Consider the following 20666-nt stretch of genomic DNA (forward strand, 5'->3'; position numbering starts at 1 on the left):
ACGGAGCTGTGCACCAGCCACAGCCCCAACCCGGAGCGCAACCCTCCTGCTGCTCTGTGCCCACCAAGGTGGCACTGAGCCACAGGACGCTGGCCCATGGGCACACACGTGTCCTTGCAGCCATAGAGCCGCTGTCACCCTGCCTGCCACCACCCTGCAGGGACACAGCAATACAGGGTACAGCAAAGACAACCCACTCGGGGCAAGGGAGGGAAGAGCAGGGGGCTGGCAGATTTGAAAAGGATGCCAGGCACCCCTTCCCTACAGCTTTCAGGAGGAATTAAAAGCTTAATTCCTTTGAAAATCCCGACCTGGGAGCTGTGGGATTCCCCTCCCGCCCACCAACACTTCCTCCATAATGAAATCCATTAGTGTAATCAGAACCAGAGATCAGCAGGGAAGGGGAATACCAGAGAGCAGCCTGAGCCATGGCGGGAGGCAAGGGGAACACAGGGAGGAGAAGGGGCAGGAAGCAAAAATGCAAAGAGAGGGGGGAGAAATAATAATTCGAAAGCAATGGATTTGGAATGCATAAGGGAGGAAAGTGCAGGTAGTGCTGGAGACAAGGAGCAGTGTTTGAACCCTCTCCATGCCTTCCTTTCATTTCCCTCTCTACAGCTCAGGACAGGGAAGCCCAGAGCTCAGCGCAGGCAGGACGAGCTGCTCACAGCCAAAATCTAATTCTGGCAAAGAAATCACCTTCACTGCCTGCCTCAGCTGCCACCTGCAGAGCAGTGGGCTGGGGGTTTCCTCTAGGGTGTGTACACAGCAGGTATTTTGGGGGTAGATGCTCCAAGAGTGGCACCTCTCCCTCCCTACAGCGCTTCCCAAGAGTCTGTCAGCAGCTCAGAGGCAATTAATTTTAACAGCATCTCATCCAGTGAGTGCTGGTGAGCAAGCCACTTCACAGATGCACATGTACCACACACACACACTTATACACACACATATATGAGCACACACATCTATAAAAATATATATATTAAACTTCAAAACGTGGGTCTGGAAAAGATATTTCATTTCTTTTGAAATTGAGGGCTTAAGTAGGATCATTGAGGCTGCTGGAAAATTTCCACCACTAGCAGGAGCCCTGTTCTGAGCCCACTCCCCAGCTCCTACCAGCCACTATCCTTGTGTCTGAAATCCAGCCAAATGAGAAACCAGATCCCTTCAAAATGAGCTGGAATGAACATGAAAATCCTTTTCTTTTCACATATGCCCTCTGGGATAGATAAAAACGTCCTCAACACTTGGTTGCTCAGAAAAAACCACAATAACACAAGTGTTATTTTTCCATGATATTAGAAAGAACAGGAATATCAGAAAACAATGTTCTCATTCTTGTATTTTATCAACTGAGGTAACTGGCAGCTTTTTTTGCCTTTTTTTTAACATGGATGGCTTATCTCTGTAGCATACATCTGATAGTCAGAGAATACTAATTTTTAACTGCATAAAAATTCTTTCCCCATTTCAGTTGCTCAGACTCGTTCCTCGTGATATAAAAATGCTACTAAACCTACAGTCCTGCAATCAATACCAAGAAATCCACAATCCTGTTCACTCCTTGCATAAAAACCACATGCAAAAAAAAAAAATCCACAGCAAATTTGGATCAGATTCCTTCCCCTTCCAGAAAACGGGTCACAACTGCTGGTTTTAAATCACATTTTGCCAAAGAGAAAACAAATCCAGATGAACTTTATTCTGAGACGTGAAAACTACCTGCCTGAAAAGCAGCAAAACTGTGCCTGAGTTCAGTGACACCCTGTGGGGTAGCAAGACTTTCTTCATCCATCCCATCTAGCTGTGAAATTCAGCAATTTTCAGCAAAAATAGGGGGAAAAAAAATACAAAATCAACCTGTACAGCCCCTCATGCCAGACCTGAGAGCTGGCTGAGCAGAGAGTGACTCAGTGAGCAGTTGGGGAGGAAAATGAGGGGAAAAAAAGGGAAAATTTTGCAGGAAAATCCATGATCAGTCCAGCTCCATTGGCTCAGCCCCACGGACTGCCCAGCATCACATTCCTTCAGCACTTACACACTGCATGTGCAAGGGCAAAAGGGTGCCCTGCAGCTCCAGTATTTCAGAGGCACTCAGGTAGAACAGATTTAAAAGGCAGGATGGCAGAGGCTGCTCCTCAGGCTACAGAAAATACAGAGCACAATGAGGTGCCTGATGGTTATTGCAGCCCCCTGCTCACACACAGCGTCACGCTACAGAAAGACAACTGAAGACAGTCCCTTGTCAGCATTTTTACCACAACACTTATATTTTTATCTGCAGGAGATACAATTTCCAGCCTGAAAATAACCCCATTTTAACACATTCACAGCACAGATCTATCCTCCTCCACCTCTCATGGCGAGGATAGATCTTGCTAACCCCACTCCACATGCACAACACAATCCCTGCTTCTCTTCTTTCTGACTTTTCCAAGGGACAAAAAGTAACAAATGAAGCAAAAAGAAGACATTTGGGGCTCTGCTCCAAGCCCACATGCTTCTAAAGTAAGTCCCCAAACTTCTGGCCATGGTGGCATGGTGCTCTCTGTCCATCTGTATGGCTCCTTGGAGACACTGGTGCCTGTATTTAATGGGAAGCAGAAGTTTCATTCCTACTGTACCCAAACTGTGTGTGGGTTTAAAATTAACTATGCACACATGCCTTCACACAATTGAAGCCTCAATATTTTTTCTGTCCTGAAAAGGTGATTTTTAGCTAGCAAGGGGGAAAAGGATTTTTTTAAAAAATCATTTTTTCCTTCAATGGTAATTCTGTTAACGCTGAGAGAGGGTAAAGGAAAAAAATGCTCAAAGTTAAAAATATCTTTTCTAATTGACATTTTTAAGAGCATGTATATGTGTGTATATACCCACACACACAACCACACGTGTACATACACAACTCCACAGCCAAAACAAACAATACATTAATATTTAAATGCTACTGATGCCACATAAACAGGAGCCAAAGATTATTTTAATTTTTACCTGCACTGAATTAAAACCCAAACCCAGTTAAGAATACTAAGTTTTCTCATTGCTTTTAACAGCTAAGCTGCCATGGTATTTTACTGTAGGAGAGCAGTAAATGAAGATTTGTTAATGATGAACAGAAATTGGTTAAGCAATTTGGTTTTTAGAGACTGATGTATGTAACAAGACGGGTTGAGGGGGGTGTGAAGAGGAAAGGCTGGGGAAGGGAGGGAGTAAAAACACACACTTAAAACAGTCATTTCACATTGTAAAAATAAACAGCATGATTTTCTCATAACACCAAGCAGGTCTACAGCATACAAAGCAGGCTAAGTACAGGCAGACTTTAGACAGCTACTGGGTCATTAACATCTGATTTCTTCAATCTGTCCAAATTCTGGAGATTACTTATTTTTGAGTGCCCAATTTAAGACTGTACCTTTTTTTTTTTTCCAGATAAGCCAATTCTCATCATTGGAAGATTCTTCCCCTCCACATGTGCTGTGCTGTTGACTCCAGAAGTGCTTATGAAAAATTTTAAAATATTACAACTATCACATGGGAATGTGTAGGGAACTGGTTACACATCACTGGTTTCTTTGGTTTTTTGTTTTTAATCAGGGTAAAATCATCCTCCAAGTCAGGAGAAAGAGAACAGAGAATAAGGTACTAATTTTTTAAGGAAAACAGAGTATGGAGGAGCAGGACTTACGGGTCTTTGGTTTCAGAAAGCTCAAGGAATTACCTATCCTGATGGGCTTTAGCCCACTTTAACAGTTTCCTCTCCAAGGTCACTGGATTAAAACCCACAAGCTTTGCCTCTTATCAGAATGGCAATGTGATGTTTGGTCTGTAAGAAAGCAGAGTGTCCCCGCTCATCTGTGTCTAACCAGATGACAGCAAACAGGTCTCCCTGCAGCTAATCCCACCTCTGGCACAGATGCTGCAGGGCCAGGGCCAGACAACATCCCTGACATGGGGACATTTCTGCACCGTGGTCCAGAAACCTTTAAGGTTTGCATCTCAGACTCATCTACAAATCCTTGCTCTGGCTGGGCTAAGGGGTTCTCCAAAAGTAGTTCTTCAAGCAGCAAAGCATTTCTGGAGTCCTCAGACACAAACACACGCGTGCAAACCTTCCATGTGAGACTCTTCACGGACAGAGGAAAGCTGAAAGCGGACAGCAATCATTTTCAAAATTCAAATAACCAAGAGTATGCAAAGAGCTACGTGTCATTATTCATGGAGGCAACAGCGAAACGTCTGAGGCTGACAGATGACATAAAGAAAAGTTATTTTGCCTACCTACATAACAATGGTCAAGGTTCAGGTTCATGGCTAGTGACCCCTCGCTGAGAAGTGTCTGCCCTACAACCAGCCAACCACTTTGCTTCTTTAGTGCAGCGTGAGAGCAAATGCAAGAGACCGACACAGACATTCAAAGCATCATGGATAGGGGCAGGGGTGAAAGGGTTGGTCAAGCAGCTGCAAGGAGAAAGCGAGCACTTCTAGAAAAGCTGAGGTTATTAATCGGTTTAGTATTCAGGGAAAGCCATCAGAAACCCTATTACCCAAATATCCCTTCAAGAAACGATTCTGACAACAACAACAACAAAAATTAAAAAAAAAAAAAGAAAAAGAAAAAGAAAAATTCATTTGCAGGAAAAAACCCCCAAATTGTAAGCAATAATCCCTTCCCGCCTCCCTCTCCATACCCACCTCCCACCCCAGGGGGTTTTGCATCTTTGGTTTCCCCACCATTAAATGACACCCCAAAGGGATTTGCAATGCATTTCCCCATTTGTTCCAGATTCCCCAACCTCCTCCCATACCCCCTTCCCTCCCCAGATTTTATCCCATAAAACTGGGATTTTTAGTTTATTTCTTCTAATAAAGCAGATAGGTTACTTGAAAAATAGGCAAAGGGACAAGTTACCTCTCTGCTTACCTGGAGCAAAACCAAAAAACAAACCCAAAACCCCCCTCAAGAACTTTGCACCTAAAAGGGATTGATATCCTCAAAATTTCCAACAGCAGCAAAACAAACAAAGAAAAGATGCAGGAAGGAACAAGGAAGGGAAGAATGGAAGTTAACGCAGACTCTTCATGGAAATGTGGCAATCTCAGCCTTACATAAAATTCACTCTCCCCACAACTTTTTGGGTTCTCTAAAGAACAATTTTTCTTTTATTTTCTTGCTTTTTTTTTGACATATGTATTTCTCTTTTGGGTTTTCTTTGAAATGCATTGGTGGGTCCAGCCCAGAGCCACATCAAAACAAATCAACATTCTGTATCCTTCTGCCATGTTTGATAATTTTCTTTTTTTAATTTTTTTATTTTTAGCTTTAATTATCTTTCTTTGGAGGTTGGGTTTGGAGGGAAGAAAAAACCAAACAGGTGCACGGAGGAAATTAACATCAAAAAACTCAAAAAATAAAAAAAAAAACCAAAAAACCAAAAAACAAAAGCCAAACTATCCAGCTCTGTTTTTCAATTAACAGCCCTGAGCAGTGTAAAACACTAAAAGGCTTTTGCTGGGCTACATCCAGCTCTGCCATGTAACTTAGATAACAACTGGGGATGCTCTTGCTTTGCATTCAGCCCAGCCAAGCTGGTTTCTTTCGGGAGCTGAGGGCTCATTAAAATGACCTTTCCCCATGATTATTATTTAATGAGTGCGCTCTAAAACAGAAACCCCTTGTGTCTCTGGAGGAAAAGTCTCAAGTAATCTCTTTTCCCACTGAAGTACTAATGACAGGCTGACAAAAAAAAAAAAAAAAGCTGCAAGAAAAAAATTGGGTGAGGGTGAGGGAGGGAAACTGGAGAGTCAAATTTAATGCAGTAATTGCCACATCCTTGAGCACCGTGGGTTACGTCTGGGCATCTGAAAAAAAACCCTACCACCCAAAAAGAGACACAAAAACTTGACATTTACGTTTTAAAAAATTAAAAAGAAAAAATTCTGGCTGTTAAATACATCCTGCACCCTCCTGCAGCAGCAACAAGGAGTCAGTGCCTCCATGGTTTACGTGCCTGGGGAGAGTCTAACAGCAAACAAACTGAGAAATATAAAACTAAAAATGGGTGAACAAAAAAAAAAATTAAAGGGGTTGGGGGGGAAAGGGGGAAGCCTAGGCTTTATCTGGACAAAGGCAGCAGGGATATTTGAATAATAGAGAGTACCCCAGACTAGGTTAATTCCAGTTCTACTGATGGGGAGTGGGAGCAGGAGGGGGATGCAGAGCAGGATGGAGTGAAGCAGCAACCTAATCGCCTGATAAGAGACACAGCAAGAGAGACAAGGTACACAGGTTTAGTTAAAAATGAACTCGGTATGTTTAATAAAGCTTGGTAAACCAAATCGCAGTACAAACATCAAGTCACACGGCCACACAACAGTACCCCGGTAATAAAAAAAAAATAAAAGAAAAAGAGGAAGAAAAAAAACAAAGAGGGGAACAAAAGAAAAAGGGAAAAAGGAAGAAAAAGAAAGGAGGGGTAAGAAACAGAAGAGGGAAAAAGAACAAGGAGGGGAAAATAATAAAGGAGGGATAAAAGGAGGAAAGTAATTAAAAAGCTCCTTTCAAACTTCGACAAGGCTCATGCCAAAATAAAATAATATTAATTAAAATAATAATAATAATAATAGTAGTAATAATAATAATAATAATATAATGGTGGTGGTGGCAGCAAGGAAGGAAGTGAGGTTAAAACTGAAGGAGGGAGGAAGGGAACAGGAAAGCAGGGAGAGGCGGACACTAAAACCCAGTGGATATAAAAGCTCTAAAAGAGCCAGCCAGTAAAAATATCACAATGATACAGATACAAAAAGGATAAAAAATAACCATTGGGGTGATAAAGCAGGCTACGCTGCCAAGGACAAAGATGGCCGCCCTGGCTCCGACCATCAAAATGGCTGACCCCGGCCCGCCAGGCTCCTCGGCCCCACCCCGCTCCCACACGGGCTGCGCTTGGGGGTGCGTTTGCTAGAAATTAATAACCTTGATCGAACGAGTCCTCCGAGGAGTCGCTGAAGGAAGATCCCGCCTCGGCCTCCCTCAGCAGCAGGCAGAATGGCTGCTTCCGCCCCGCCGCGGCCTTGGGCCTCAGCGGCCGCCCTGGGGCCACCGCGCTGCGCGGGGCCGCCCTGGGGCCGCCGGCCGCCCGGCCGCCCTTCCTGGCCGTCGAGCTGTACAGGCCGGGCGGCCGCGGCTTGGCGGCGGACTGGGGCTGCGCCGGCCACTCGTCCCTCAGGGATCCCTCCTCCTCCTCCTCCGAGTCCGTATCTGTGGTCAAAGCGGGTGGGAAGAGCGTTACATCACCACACGGGGTTTGGGGATTTTGGGGGGTTTGGGTGCCACCACTGTCCACCCCTGCCCAGGTGCTCCATCGTAAGCCTTGAGCTCAACAAACACAGAAATTCACATTTCCTTCTTTCCATTACAAACGGACATTCTCTACCTCCTTGTCCTCCCTTAAGATCCAAGGAGTGTTTTAAGCTTGGCAGCAGAAAAATGAAGCAAACATTTCCACTATGAAAACGTCCACTGAAGGCAACAGCACTGTCAACAACTGGGCTACCAACCTGAATTTGTCTTGGCTATGGTGATATCCAACACTCTTGACCTGAATCTCCTTTTCTACACGAACCAGCTCTCACAGAGGGTTTTCAACATGTGTGGTTGGAGCAAGCCCAGCTGCCAAGGAGGCAGGATGTCTAACTCCAAATGTCTGACTCCAAACACGCTGCCCCAGATGCTCCATGGCGTGCACCGCAAAGGAGCAGGGACCAAGACATTCCTTGGTCTGTGAAGGATGGCATTACAAAGCTGCTAAGGCTTGGGGGTGGTGAGAAGTTCTCCAGCCATCCCCTCTGGCAGCTGATGAGAGGGACAAAAAGAACATGGTACCCCTGGGTGCAACAGAAGTGGGTGTACATTGTCACCTCCCCGTTTGTGGACATGCCCTCAGCTCCACAACATTACAGACATTGTGTCATCACTCCCCAGCTCCACTGCACTGGGTTGTGGAGAGGAAGACACAAAGAATAGCAAGTTTAGGAAGCTCAAAGCCCAAATTATTTTGGACACCTGACTTTTCTTAAAATTTGTGGGAGTAAGATACTCAGTCTGCCCTTTGGATCTATGCCCAAAGTTTTCAGGACTCCAGGCAGACAATCCTGAGGTCAGGAAGCAGAAGGACTTGGCGCCAGTCCTGCTTCTCCTTCTCCACATGAGCAGCCCAGCAATCATATGAGGTGCTGCCATATGCTCAACCTGCCTCCCCAAATTCACCATGCCTGAGTGACCAAATGACAGGCTGAGGTCCTTCCTTTGAACCTGCACATGGCTGAAAAACCAAAGCTGAGCTGTTTCCTCAGTTGCAATAATCCTGAGCTGAGACCTGAGTGACAAAGGGAACACTCCCACAGCAGGAGACTCACTGGACAGTGGTTAGCTAGAAGCTCTCTTAGGTCTGGGAGGCAGTTTTTGTTCATGAAACCACAGTGCCAAGTGGGAAGGCACTGTAAAAGCTCCCTCTGCAATGAGCCAAGGCTTTAGCTCCACCAACAGCCCATCCTTTATCTTCCCATTAGCTCCAGAGCCCACAGTTCAGGAGACACGTGTCTGTCCTTGGGAGTAAAGCACACTCAAGAACAGAACTGCTGGGTACTGTGTACAGCACAATAAGCCAAAGGCTGTGTTCAAGTCCAGTGGACACAATGACTCCTATTTTGCCACATAAATAGCTAATTTCATGCCAAACATTTGTTCCATTGGAGAGTCCCTAGCTCATCTTCCCCATTAGCGAAATTTCTAAACTAGTGTTGCACCAAGAGATGTATTTGTTATGCACACAAACACCCCATAAAGGTTTTAACATGGCTTTAAATAGCTGCAAGCAAGGGGAAAGATGCGTGTGCAAGTGAGCTGAGACCATTACACAACGGTCTCAGACCATAAACTCTGCCCCAGTGTCTGCCTGAACTGTTAAAGACTCTCCTATGTTTGATTCTACTGTTTTCCCAACACTGGAAATTCAGATCTTTCCGTCTGTAACAGGGGTCAGTTGGAACCTTCACTTTGGGCACACTTTGGGCTTAGAACTAACAATCACCACACTGATGTGGGGTGGGGACAAGCACTGTTGAGAGCCATGGGAAGGCTCAGCACAGCCAGCCAGGAAGCAAGCCATGACACTGAAGGGCAGGAGGATGCTCAGGAACATCAGTGTCACAGCCAGGCTTTTCCCTTCCAACACATTCCATGGCATCATCCTAAAGCCAAGCCCACTGAACTCAACAACAACTTCAACAGTCAACTACCTCCTAGAGAAGAGGCTCCACCTGCTCATCTGACAGGTAGGAGAGTGTCTACTCCCACCAAAAGCAAGAACATGGGTCAACTTCTTCAAGTGTTTTCCCCACTGATGATGAATATAACACAGGTCAAGGAAGAGATATGGTTTCCCCTTGGACAGCAAGGTGGGCACACAACCCAAAGATGCAGCAGCAGTGCTGGGAGGAGGAGGAGGTTACTTTTCATTCATGAACAAAACCAGACTCATCTGCAAAACCCCTTTCAATAGGCCAGAAACTTCCACCACAAGCCCTCCTACAGACAGAAGAGGTAAAAAAGAGGTTACTTACTATAGGAGTAGCTGCTAACTTCAGATATTGCTGGTGAATGGGAAACCTTGAGCTGATTTTTGACTTTCAACCCCACCTCCATCTTCTTCATTTTGGCAGTCACTTTGTTTTTACCTTCCTTGGCTGTTTTCAGTGACAGGCCCAGGTTCTTGGCCAGGCTCTTCTCCTCCTTGCTTGGCAGAGCCTCGTGGGCTGTGAGGTACCTGCTGCCGCCTCCAGTGGTTTTGAGCTTTCCCCCAGAGCTCTCAGCAAACTTGAAGGGGGATTTGAGTTTGTCTTGTTTGGTGAGAGACAGGGCCTTGTCAAGCTTGCTGGCCAGCTGCTCCTGATCTGATGGTACCTTCTTCTTTTTGAGCTTTAACTGCGAGGTGAAAGGAAGAGACAAAGTGAACATGGAGCAGATGTCATGGGAGACCTGAGGGATTTTACTAGCCCTCCAAATTATCTCATCCATGTAGTTAATAAAGCCTCAAGGTGATAGTTTTAGCCCCCCAGCTGCCATAACCCATCATGGTTCTAGGGAGGAAGAAGAGGAAGATGTCAGCTAAAACTACAGTTTTACTGAGCATTACAAAAATGCAAGATTAACTTAGAAAACTTGAATGTTCTTCCAAAAGAAATATGTTCATAGAACAACATACTTTGGAGCTCTTTTTCTGTACACCACCTGGTTTTTAGGGTATGTTTGGGCTGGTTTTACAAGCTTTTTCCTAAATCACAAGGATTAAAAATCTTCTTTACCCAAGAGCCAGTCAAATAAATACGGATTTCCACATAATCAACCAGCTCCAGAGGCTGGGATGCCAAAAGAACCCAAATACCTCTCAGCATGAGCATCAGCACCACTGCACTACAGCCAGAGCTGTTACATCCTTTTCAGTACTTTCTCGCTTCTTCAAAAAAGCAAATATATTTTACATGTGCTACAGCTAGATAACAGCAGCTCTAACTCAGTACTTTGCCTGCATGCATTTTGGATTTCATCACCAGCTTAAAGCTCCAGTAAATATCTCATTGCCTCAACAGGAGCAGAAAACCCTGCATTTGAAATAGCAAGGCTGTGCTTCCATTCCTCCCTTGCTTCAGGAGATCCATTCCCCTGTGCTCTCTCAATAGGCAAAGGGGTAAGACAAGCCCTGCTCTGGACTCAGAGCCAGTGCAGCACTGAATGCTCTGGCTGCCTCCAAGGCACTGGACTCTGCTGTTCTACCTCTGTAAGCCAACATTATCCCCTCCACTGCACACAATCCTCTCTTGAGGAGCACCTAAACCCATGTGAACTAAAAGCAGACGCTGAAAGATCAGGAGTCCAAGCCAACACCAGCAAAGCAGGAAAGAGATGGGCTTTTGGCCCGTGGCTCCATGCTCCCCACGAGGGCACTGACCTCATTTGAGAAGCTGGGAGCTGCATCGTGCTCTTCCCAGCTTGGGTTCTTCCCTTTCATCTTGCCACTGCTGCTCTCCACATCCTCGTCCTCCTCTGGGAGGGCCCCTTTGTGCCTCTTCTTCATGCCCTCACCAGTCTCAGAGTCTTCAGAGAGCAACAAGGACTTGCTCAGTCTGCAAGCCAAGCACAGCATGGGTCAAGGTGGGGGAGGCTTTCCTCCCTGTGATCCCCACCAAGCTCCAAAGTGAGGTTAAACGCCTCCCAAGACAGTGGGGATCCTCAGCAGGAGCCAAGTCTACTGTGAAGTGACAGCTGTTCAGACAAGGTTTTCCACCAAACTGGAGAGCCAAGGAGCCCTTTGTGGACGCTCCTGGCCACCAGGACAGGTGAGGGTGCCTGAAATCAGAGACCTGCAAGGTGGTCTCTACAAGGACATGCTTTGTGTTTTGGTAACAGCCACCAAAAAGTGCCTGATTTGGTACAGAGCAGCCACAGGAAGGACTGACAGCTGAGGTGGCCCTTAAGGTCTTTTCCCACTTCTACTTCCATGGATTCTGTAGGTGCACAGAGAGACTCCTGAGGCCCAGGGAGGTGCCTCACTGTCCAGACACTTTGGTTTCTTTGGTATGAGCAGGAGGTGGCAAGGAAATGCCACATGGGGTGACAAGGAGGGACAAAGGCACTGCAAGGACTGGCTCACTCCAGACTCCAGGTCAGGCCCTTTGTGAAAGGCATTTGTGATCTACACCATTGGACTTGCTTTGGGATTTGGGGGGAAAGGAGAGGGTAAATAAATAAGAAAATAAAATAAAAAATAAAGTAGGTGAGACTATAAGCACATCTTTCCCGGCTCCCCAGCCATCTCCAGTCACTATATGATGGATGACCACTCAACACCTCAGGATTCCTACCAAGCTTCCATTTCAAGCTCTCATATGCTGCCTCCTTCACACTAAGCCTGCTGGTCAGACCACAAAGCCACTGACACAGGGCAGCCTCCTCAGCTTCCAGGCATTTCCCCTCCCTCTATCCTCTCTGCTGACCTGCACAAACAGCTAAACCAACACCTCAGGCCCTGGACACTGGCTGAGAGTGCACCTCCACCTCCCACAGCAGCATTCCTGTGATCCAGGGACGTGCACACACGGCACTGTCACACACCCACACATGCACAGCTCCAGCTGCCTCTGGGTGCCTCCAGCCTGGCCAGCCACCCAAACACAAAGAGCAAAACACGGAGCCACCAAGAGGACAGATTTTCAGAAGCGTTGGTCAGTGGGAGCTGGGCACCTGACTCTGATTTGCAGTCCTGAAAAGGACATTTGCAGAAATATGGAGCACACAGGGAGGCAGCTTGGAAATGCCTTCCCATTGGAGAGGCCATCCATGGTAGGGTAGGTGGCCAACAGTGGTGAGACCCAAACAAGAGCAGCTAGGCTTGCAAAAGAGAAAAAAGCAGAATAGAGGATAATCTTGATCCTTGAAACAGAGATGTCAGGCAAAACCAACTCCCACTGATTCAGGGAACAGAGAGGAAGACAGAAGAAACACAGCAGAAAGGTCCTACAAAGTAGATAACCTGGAATAGCCCTGTCCTTCCCAGTTTTGACATCAACATCCCCACAACTGCCTCTACAGCACCTGACTGCACCATCTGCTCTCCTGAAAGCACACGAGGACACACTGCCCAACTCCAAAACCTCACCTACAGCTCCCTGCCAGCCATCTCACCTCACAGCTGCTCAACTCCACCTGTCCTACCTGCACCCAACAGCAGCCAGGAGCTCTGCCTGCGGGGAGGGAGGACACTGGCACTGCATTCCCACTGTAAGGACACACTCACATTATCCAGCCTGCCAACACAGCGAGCTCCCACTGCATCCGAGATGCTCTCCCCAAGTCAGACCCTGGCACAGTGACCCTGCCATGTTCCCATCTTCCCCAAATTCCAGCCTTACTTTCCACTCTTGCTGTCACTCTTCCCTCTCTCCTTAATGGGTGACAGAGCGCTTGATCCAAGTTTCCTCTTCCTGGGCCTTCCAGGGCCTCTTCTCGCCAAGCTTCTACTTTTCTCGTCATGCTTTTCCCTTTAAAAAAACCATACGCTTCACTGTTAACCAAGGCAACAAAAAAAAACCAAAAACAAAAAAAAAAAAAAAGGGGCAAAGGAAAAAAAAGAGCAAAAGCAAATTTTGCAACCGAAAAGCAAAACGAACAGGGAAAAAATAAAGAAAATAAATCCAAAAAAGAAGAAGAAGGGAAAATAATTAAAAGAAAGCGAGCAAGAACGGGAGCCAACCCAGAACCTTCGCCTGCCACCAAACTGCTAAACTGAGCTGCTGAAGCCAAGGTTGTCTCTAACACAGTCTCCCAGCTGCAGTCACCAGTTACCAGGTTGTCGTGTCACATAGCCTAGGAGTGTGCTGTGCAAAGCTCTGCTGGGATGTACCAGGAGGAGAGGACAGGAGAGGCAGGGAGGGATGGCGGGCAGTTTTCTCTCCTGGGCCGAGAGGCGGCGCCCAGCTGGAAAAAACCAAGACCTGGGTGAGCAGCCTGTGACTTACTCGGAGTCCCTGCGGCGCTGCAGCTTCACCAGCTCCCGCTGCTTCTCCTTGTAGCGCCGCTGCAGCTCGGCCAGCCTCATCCTGTAGTCCAGCTCCATGGCATCCATGTTCTCAATGGCTGATTTGATGGAGTACATCTGGGGTGGGGAGGCAACAGAGCGTCAGGACAGGCCCAGGGGGTCTGCAATGGCCAAGGTGTGCAGCCTGGCAGAAAGCCCTTGGTGCTGAGAGAGGAGCAGAGACACCAGCACAGCCTCAGAGTGGTGCCCAAGAAAACCAGCAAAACAAAGATGTTCTGTGGCTTATGCACAGGATGGCATCAGCTCAGAGGGACTGCAGCCCTGGAAGAGAAGCTGCAGGATAAGATGCTCTTTTACCTTGTTTAAAAAGACAGATCACAATATATCCTATCTTGGAATACTTACTTGCTCTGTACAAAATAACTTATCAGCCTCTTCCACAGGAAAGGGTCAGCAAATTAAAAATAAACAAGGAAAAACCCTGCTGCCACTATTTTTATTTATCCTCTGGCCAAAACAGTAACACACAGGTTGCTCTGGTTTCACATTAAAACAGCATTTCCAGGGCTGAACCCTGACCAACAAACAAGGGAAGAACCTAAACTGCAGCCAGGATGTGACATGAGGGAACAGCCAGCTCGTTGTGCTGAATGCAGAGGGGCAGCAGAGCCAGCACAAGCCCCCAGACTGGGGCTGGGACAGTGAGCTGTGTCAGTGGTGCACTGGGGCTTTCCAGGCTCAGCCCACACTAAGAGCTACTTACTGGCTCATCCTTCTTCTGCATCCAGCTGTACTTTTTGTTGGGATTCAGCTCTCGAGGCAGCCGGATGGTTTTCAGACTTTCCATAAAGGGGGTGGAAAGCACTTCCATGAGCATGTGGGTGCTGGCAGCCAGCAAACTCTCCAGCGTTGGCCGGACAGGGAAACTCTCTGGACCTGCTGAGAAGGGCAGAAAAACAAGCTACAGAATCTCTACATTCCAAGACTGCTTCTCCAGCAGGCACAAGGAGGGGCTGATGGCCCTTTCTTGACTATGGCTGCTCATGGAGCCCCCCAGTCACCCTTGGCCCCCAGTTGTGATCTCCTGTTGTACTCAGCCATGGTGTAACTGGCAGTTCCCATCACTTCTCACCTCAGGAAGTTACTGGAAGGTGAGATTCTTTTCAGGACCTGCCAAGCTCTTGGAAAGCGTCATCTGGAGCTACTGGGGTCTTTGGTGCCAAACCCCAACAGACTGTGGACTCAGTGCCTGCCAGAAGGGTGTTACCCTGGCAGCTCTCAGCAACTGGGCCTCTGTTTCCTCTGCGCGTACCACAAACTGTCTAGACATGGCGAGGGCCTTTGGAGGGGAGAGCAGTACAAAAGCCACACGTAGCTCAGCCTGCTGCAACAAAAACTCTGCTCCAACCCCATCTGAAGTACCAGCAACTCCTGCAACTCAGAGCAATGCTCTCCTTGCTGCCTGGCTGAGGAGATCCCACCTGTGACTGCTCCTCTGCCCATACGGAGAGCATGGGGACCATAAGCTGGGAGACCCAGCATGGTCCAGACTCCCCACTCACAACTTACTCTGCATTTCTTGCTTCCGTTTCTCCAGTTCCATCTCTGCAATTTCACTCAGCAAAGTGATCCCTTGCAGGAAGGAGTGCTCCAGGCTCTGGTCAGTTAACACCTCCACCTTCATCTGGGGTGGAGTGACAGTGGTGGTAGTCAGCAAGGAACAAGCCTGAGGCATTTCTGTAGCAGCCACCAAAGCATTCATCCCAGCCAGCGGGTCACCCGGCTTGATGTCCAGATCTGGGATTTGGCAAGTGATTGCCTCTTCTGTGTAGGAAGGGATCTCTGTCCCCTGCTCCCCCTCCTCAGGAGGCAGGCTGGGAAACTCCCTGGCCCGGGGCACATCAGCACTCTGCAGATCCATGGCCACAGAGGCCTCCTCCCGCTGGGGCGTCAAGTCCATCTCCGGGGGCTCGCTCTCCGCATGCACGAGCAAACCATCGTAGTCCATGTGCATGGAGCAGGTTTCTGCTCCACTCCCGCTCTCTGCCTCAGCCTCTGCCTCTGCAGGACAGGCCACAACCTGGTAGGGAGGTGGGCAGCTCTGGAGGTCTTCCTGGTCCTGCTCCATAGCTCCCAGGGCCTCGCCCTGGTGCAACAGGAGGTTGCAATTGTCCACGTTCTGCACGGGGACGGCTGCAGAGGTGCTGATGTTCAGAGTCCCCATGTCCTGCTCACAGATGCTTTCCTGGCTTTCCTCCATCTGCACCTCTGATTTTACCCTCTCTTCCAAGGATTCCTCTTCTGGTGCTGCCGGGATGGGCTCTAGGATTTTGGACGGAGACAGGCGGATGGGTTTGACCTCTGAGGAGAGGTCCATGTGCTCAGAGCCCTCAGCAGGCAGCGGGACGTCAGGAGCCAGCCCGTCCGCGTCAGATGCTGCGGGGGGCTGGAGGAGGTAGGGATAGTGTCTTCCAAAGGAGGGAGGCAGGGACTGGAATGGGTATCCAGGGGGGATCTCTGCAAGATATCAGAAAGGACAGACTGTGTAATGGCTGGGTCTCCAAAGCACCTTCTCTCTCACTACGGCATAGAGCTGGTTCCCTTTGCTTCCATCATCTCTGGTCTCTTTCTGCTCTCAAGCAATAGAACCTTTGGGCACCTCTCTCCTGACCAGGCTGCCACAGACAGCACCCCAGAGGTCCCTTCTGCACCCTTCCAGCACTTTCATGCAACTGGAGAGAGATCTGCCTCCTGCATCCTCTCCCACTGGGACTCCAGCCCTGGCAGAACCAACCCAGGCTCAGCCCAAAGGAAGAAGAGAGCCAACAGCCCCAGGCACCCAGGCATCAATCTCGGCCCATCACACCAGCCCTGCTCCTTCCCTCCCCCCTGTCTTTTAGAGGAGCTATGTGGCTTTCCCTAGGGGAAGGGACAGAAGCAGGAAAGAGTCGAGGAGAAAAAGGGAGGCAGGCACAAACACAACGGGACTCTGCCAAAGCAGGGCTCTCTTACCTGGGAACAAGGCCTGATATGGACCAGCAGCCTCTTTTTCCAGCTCCAGCTCTTTCTTCTCCACGGTCTCGGGCGCCTCTTCCTTTGGAGGGATGGCAGGGGCAGGGGGTGGAGAGGCAGGGGGTGGGCTGGAGGGATGGGAGCTGGGGGTGGCGGGGTAGGAGTAGGCTGGCTGCGAAGGTGGCTCCTCCATCTTTTGGATCACCTCAGCTTTGAGCACAGACACGGGTGAGGCCCTGGGAGAGAGGGGAGGTGGACTCACAGCCTTGCTGTAGGACGTGGAGGCGCTGGGGGACAGCACAGGTGGCTTTCGGTGCACCAGCCCCGGGGCAGAGGAGGAAAGGCCTGATTTGGCACTGTCCAGGCTCCGTTTTGTCACCTTCTCTTCCATATCCACTCGCTGCTCGTTTGCCTTCAACCTCTCCTGTGACAAGAACACAGCAAAACTCAGCACAACATCTGCAAAGTGGCACTGACCAACCACCAGGCAAGACCAAAACAAGGTCTTATCAAATATGCAGTGGAATAAAACACATTCCCCAGTGCAAGACCATTTGAAGACCAATCGGATAGACGGTGACAATGATTTACAAAAGCTTCATTACAAATTCCCAGCTCCAGGAATCATGAGAAGGATGTCACAGCTTTCATTTGCATCCAAAGCAAAACATTTCTATTTCCAACCTCCAGCCCACATGTAAAATGAAGCCTGAAAACCAGAGGACCACTATAAAAATGAATGGGTGTAAAACAGCCAAATGAAAGCTCATGACTTCCAAAACCTTTTCATGAATGGGATGTCCCTCCAGGAACCAGTGTGACTGCTGCAAGTCCTGTAGCTGCTTCCCTGAGCTGCTCAGGAGGTTTGTTTGGAGGTGACCAGAGATGAAACCACTCAATTACACAGAGCCATCTCATGGGAAGGAATCTGGCTCACAGTGCTGCTGCTGAGGAACTCTTCTGACAGCATTGCTCTACACCAAACCCCTCCAAAACCGACTCCAACTGCAGGATACACCAAATGCTTCATATCCCAGAGACCAGGCCAGAATCACTCAATGCATCCATACCCTTGCCACACAGGCACAGCTGCATTTTCTCCCCAGACACTCCAACTTCAGGCTGGTTTCATGGCCAAACAAGAAGTTCTTGAAAACATACCACGAGCTGGGCACTCCTCTGCAGCTCCATGGCGTGGGCTGCCTGCTGCTGCAGGATGTACAGCTCGTGCTGCCTCAGCAGCTGCTGATGGGAGAGCAGCTGGAGCTGGTGAGCGTGCTGCAGCGAGCTCCTGGTTGGGGGGTACATAGCAGGCCACAGTGGGGGTGCCCGGTCCATCAGCTCTGCTGTGGAATGAGCAGAGATGCAGTCAGGGAGGCAGCAGGGCAAGGATGGATGAAGGATCACCAGGATCACTCAGGGCAATGGTCTCTACAGTCCCAGAGAGTATGCCAAACACTGGGCTTTGCAGAAATGCAACCAGAAACCAGAGGGGAAAGTGTGCTGTGTTCCCCTCTGCAGCCCCAATCCCACCACCCCTGTGCCCTAGGGCCACTGGACTTGCTTTGCTCTCCAGCCCCTGGTTTGATGTCCATGCCTGAGCCTATGAATGGATTCTCCTAACCAAGGACTCAAACTCTTCATCCCCTGCAAGATGAAGAGCCACTGCTAAAGATTACATGTTTCCATCACCTAAGGAGAGGCCCACTCACACCCACCCTACAGCAGTGGCTGCTGGCCCCCACAGGTAGGTATGCTCCTCTCTGGCCCTCCCCAAAGTCTGTTTTCCCCACAGCTGTCAAAGAAAGGTCCTCAGGCACAAGCCCACATCCTTACCAAAGTGTGGCAAGTGCTCGCTGGGGATCACAACAAGCTGCCCTGACTGTGGGTCTCTGGCAAACTGGTAGGCAGAGGGGAGAGCTCCCCCCATGGCAGGGGGGAAGCCTGGAGTCATGCCCTGGTGCAGGGAAGGGTGACCAAGTCCTGGAAGAAAAAACACAGAGGTCACAACTCAAGAGATGCACACAGCTCTGTCACAGACATCTTTTATGAAAAGTCCTTTCCTTAGGATTTTTCCTCCTGAGAAACTGAGAGGCCTCAGGAACAAAATGTAAACAATGATTATCTGCTGCTGTGGAATGCAACAGGTGGATCAGTGATTGGCCCAGGTTGGTTGTTTCTAATTAATGGCCAATCACAGTGAGCTGGCTCGGACAGAGAGTCTGAGGCACAAGCCTTTGTTATCATTCTTTCTTTTTCTATTCTTAGCCAGCCTTCTGATGAAATCCTCTCTTCTATTCTTTTAGTATAGTTTTAATGTAATACATATCATAAAATAATAAATCAAGCCTTCTGAAACATGGAATCAGATCCTCATCTCTTCCCTCTTCCTGGGACCCCTGTGAACACGGTCACACAGCTCCTACCCACATGAGAAGCCATCTACTGCTCCAAAACGCCTCCATCCCTTTTCCCTGATGCTTTTCCCTGGGTTTCATTGGTGTGAGCACCCTCTGGACATGCTCCCTGCCAGGCACTCACCGTAGGGATGGCCAGCCAGCCACATGGAGGGGCTCCCTGTCCTGGGCAGCCAGGGGTGGGCTGCCAGGTGCGAGGCGGGGTCTGCAGACCAGCGCCCAGAGCCCGCCAGGGCTGGGCCCCCCGTCACCATCAGGTTGGAGTTCAGACCGTTGGTGGCACAGCTGGACGGGTGTATTCGGGCAAAATCTGCCAGCTCCTTGCTTTCTCTGGGGATGGAGGAGGCAAGAGGGACACAGTGAGAGAGGGTCCAAGTGATGGAGGAGCCCAGGAGTATGGACCAGCCCGCAGAACCTGTCTTGGCAAACGAGGGTCAATCACTCTAGGAGAGCTGTGATGGAGATGTCACATGTAGAATAAAACACTCCATCTCTCCAACCCTTTGGAGCAGGAATGGATTTGCAGCTTTCTATTAGGATTTCTCTGCTGAGGACTTAGGATCTGCCTATAGCCCCATGTACCCCACTCAGCATCCCTCTCCACACCAGCAACTACCCCAGGACGGATGCAACCCTGTCTCCTCTCTGGACTGGCTGTCCCTGAGCTCAGTTTGTGACACAAAGATCTCAGCTCCTTCCAAGGCTCACCTGAGCAGCTTCTCCTGGTCCCTCTCCAAGCGCCCTGCCAGGAGGTGGCTGTCCCGGTGCCGGCTCCTCTCATCCCCACAGTCATCTTCAGAGCGCCCGTGCCCTAAGAGACAACCCAGCACCATCAGACAGGAGAAATGGCCTGGAGAAAGCTGTCCCCTCTCCTCTGGGCATGGAAGAGCCACTACACCCAAACATCAGTGTCCCCAAGGATGTTCCAGGTTCAGATCCTGAAAGACCAGGCAAGGCTCTCTGCGTGATCAAGATATTCTCACTAAAGCAATATTCTCCTGGTAGCACCCAAGTGCATGTGTTTTAAGGTTCATGTCTCCAAGACATCAAGGGATTACTTGCCACACCAGGTTAGTCTCCTAGGATAGCACAGCCAGCCTGGGAGCAACAGGACCAAACGGACCACTGCGCTGAAGGACAGATTTCCCATCCTGGCAACAGCCAAGATGCAGCTAAATCCTGCATCAAACCACACAGTCCTGCTTAGCACATCTCAGGGAGGGGAAGGATTTTATTTCTGCACTTTCTGAAGCACCTTCTGATCTTGTAAACTACTCTGGGAGCAGTGAGTATGCTCTGAATGCCTGTCCCTCTGCAACAGGCAGACCCAACAATACAGACCCTCACAAAACCAGTGCGCTCCACTCCACAATTCACCCATTAGCAGGACTCTGCATCCCCCTCGAGACATGCAACAAGAAAGTGTCTGAGAGGCAGGGACACATATGGCAGATGAGGGCAGGAATCCAAAAAGGGGGGCTGGATGTTTGGCTGGAGAAACCACTTGTCCACAATCAGCACAGCTCTTGCAAACACAGCCTGGCATGGCAGCAGCTGCATCTGCGAGAGGTTAGGAGGCACCTTCACAGGAGCGAGCAGCAGAGCCTCGCTTGGCTCTGCCAGCACCAGGTATTGG

The 20666-nt window shown here is 49.1% G+C and overlaps 1 protein-coding gene across 5 annotated transcripts in view; it reads right to left on the reverse strand.

Annotated features, from left to right (window-relative positions):
• Positions 1 to 20666, reverse strand: part of TNRC18 (trinucleotide repeat containing 18) — a 54694-nt gene that overhangs the window by 12921 nt on the left and 21107 nt on the right. For 2 of the 5 annotated variants that reach the window (XM_054271324.1, XM_054271323.1), the window contains exons 4-15: positions 19739 to 19841; positions 19155 to 19360; positions 18450 to 18596; positions 17775 to 17959; positions 16614 to 17037; positions 15171 to 16118; positions 14365 to 14540; positions 13582 to 13718; positions 12976 to 13104; positions 11016 to 11190; positions 9631 to 9991; positions 6983 to 7267 (exon numbers count right to left, since the gene is read on the reverse strand). In XM_054271324.1, the coding sequence (XP_054127299.1) occupies positions 6983 to 7267; positions 9631 to 9991; positions 11016 to 11190; positions 12976 to 13104; positions 13582 to 13718; positions 14365 to 14540; positions 15171 to 16118; positions 16614 to 17037; positions 17775 to 17959; positions 18450 to 18596; positions 19155 to 19360; positions 19739 to 19841 (3276 nt within the window). The remainder of the gene's footprint in view (positions 1 to 6982; positions 7268 to 9630; positions 9992 to 11015; positions 11191 to 12975; positions 13105 to 13581; positions 13719 to 14364; positions 14541 to 15170; positions 16119 to 16613; positions 17038 to 17774; positions 17960 to 18449; positions 18597 to 19154; positions 19361 to 19738; positions 19842 to 20666) is intronic. The other 3 variants (XM_054271325.1, XM_054271326.1, XM_054271327.1) reach the window with 3 other exon arrangements.

The sequence above is a fragment of the Melozone crissalis genome, unplaced genomic scaffold (assembly GCF_028551555.1).
Source record: "Melozone crissalis strain CALT ecotype California unplaced genomic scaffold, PUWL_Pcris_2 ptg000012l_1, whole genome shotgun sequence".
Classification (NCBI taxonomy): domain Eukaryota; kingdom Metazoa; phylum Chordata; class Aves; order Passeriformes; family Passerellidae; genus Melozone; species Melozone crissalis.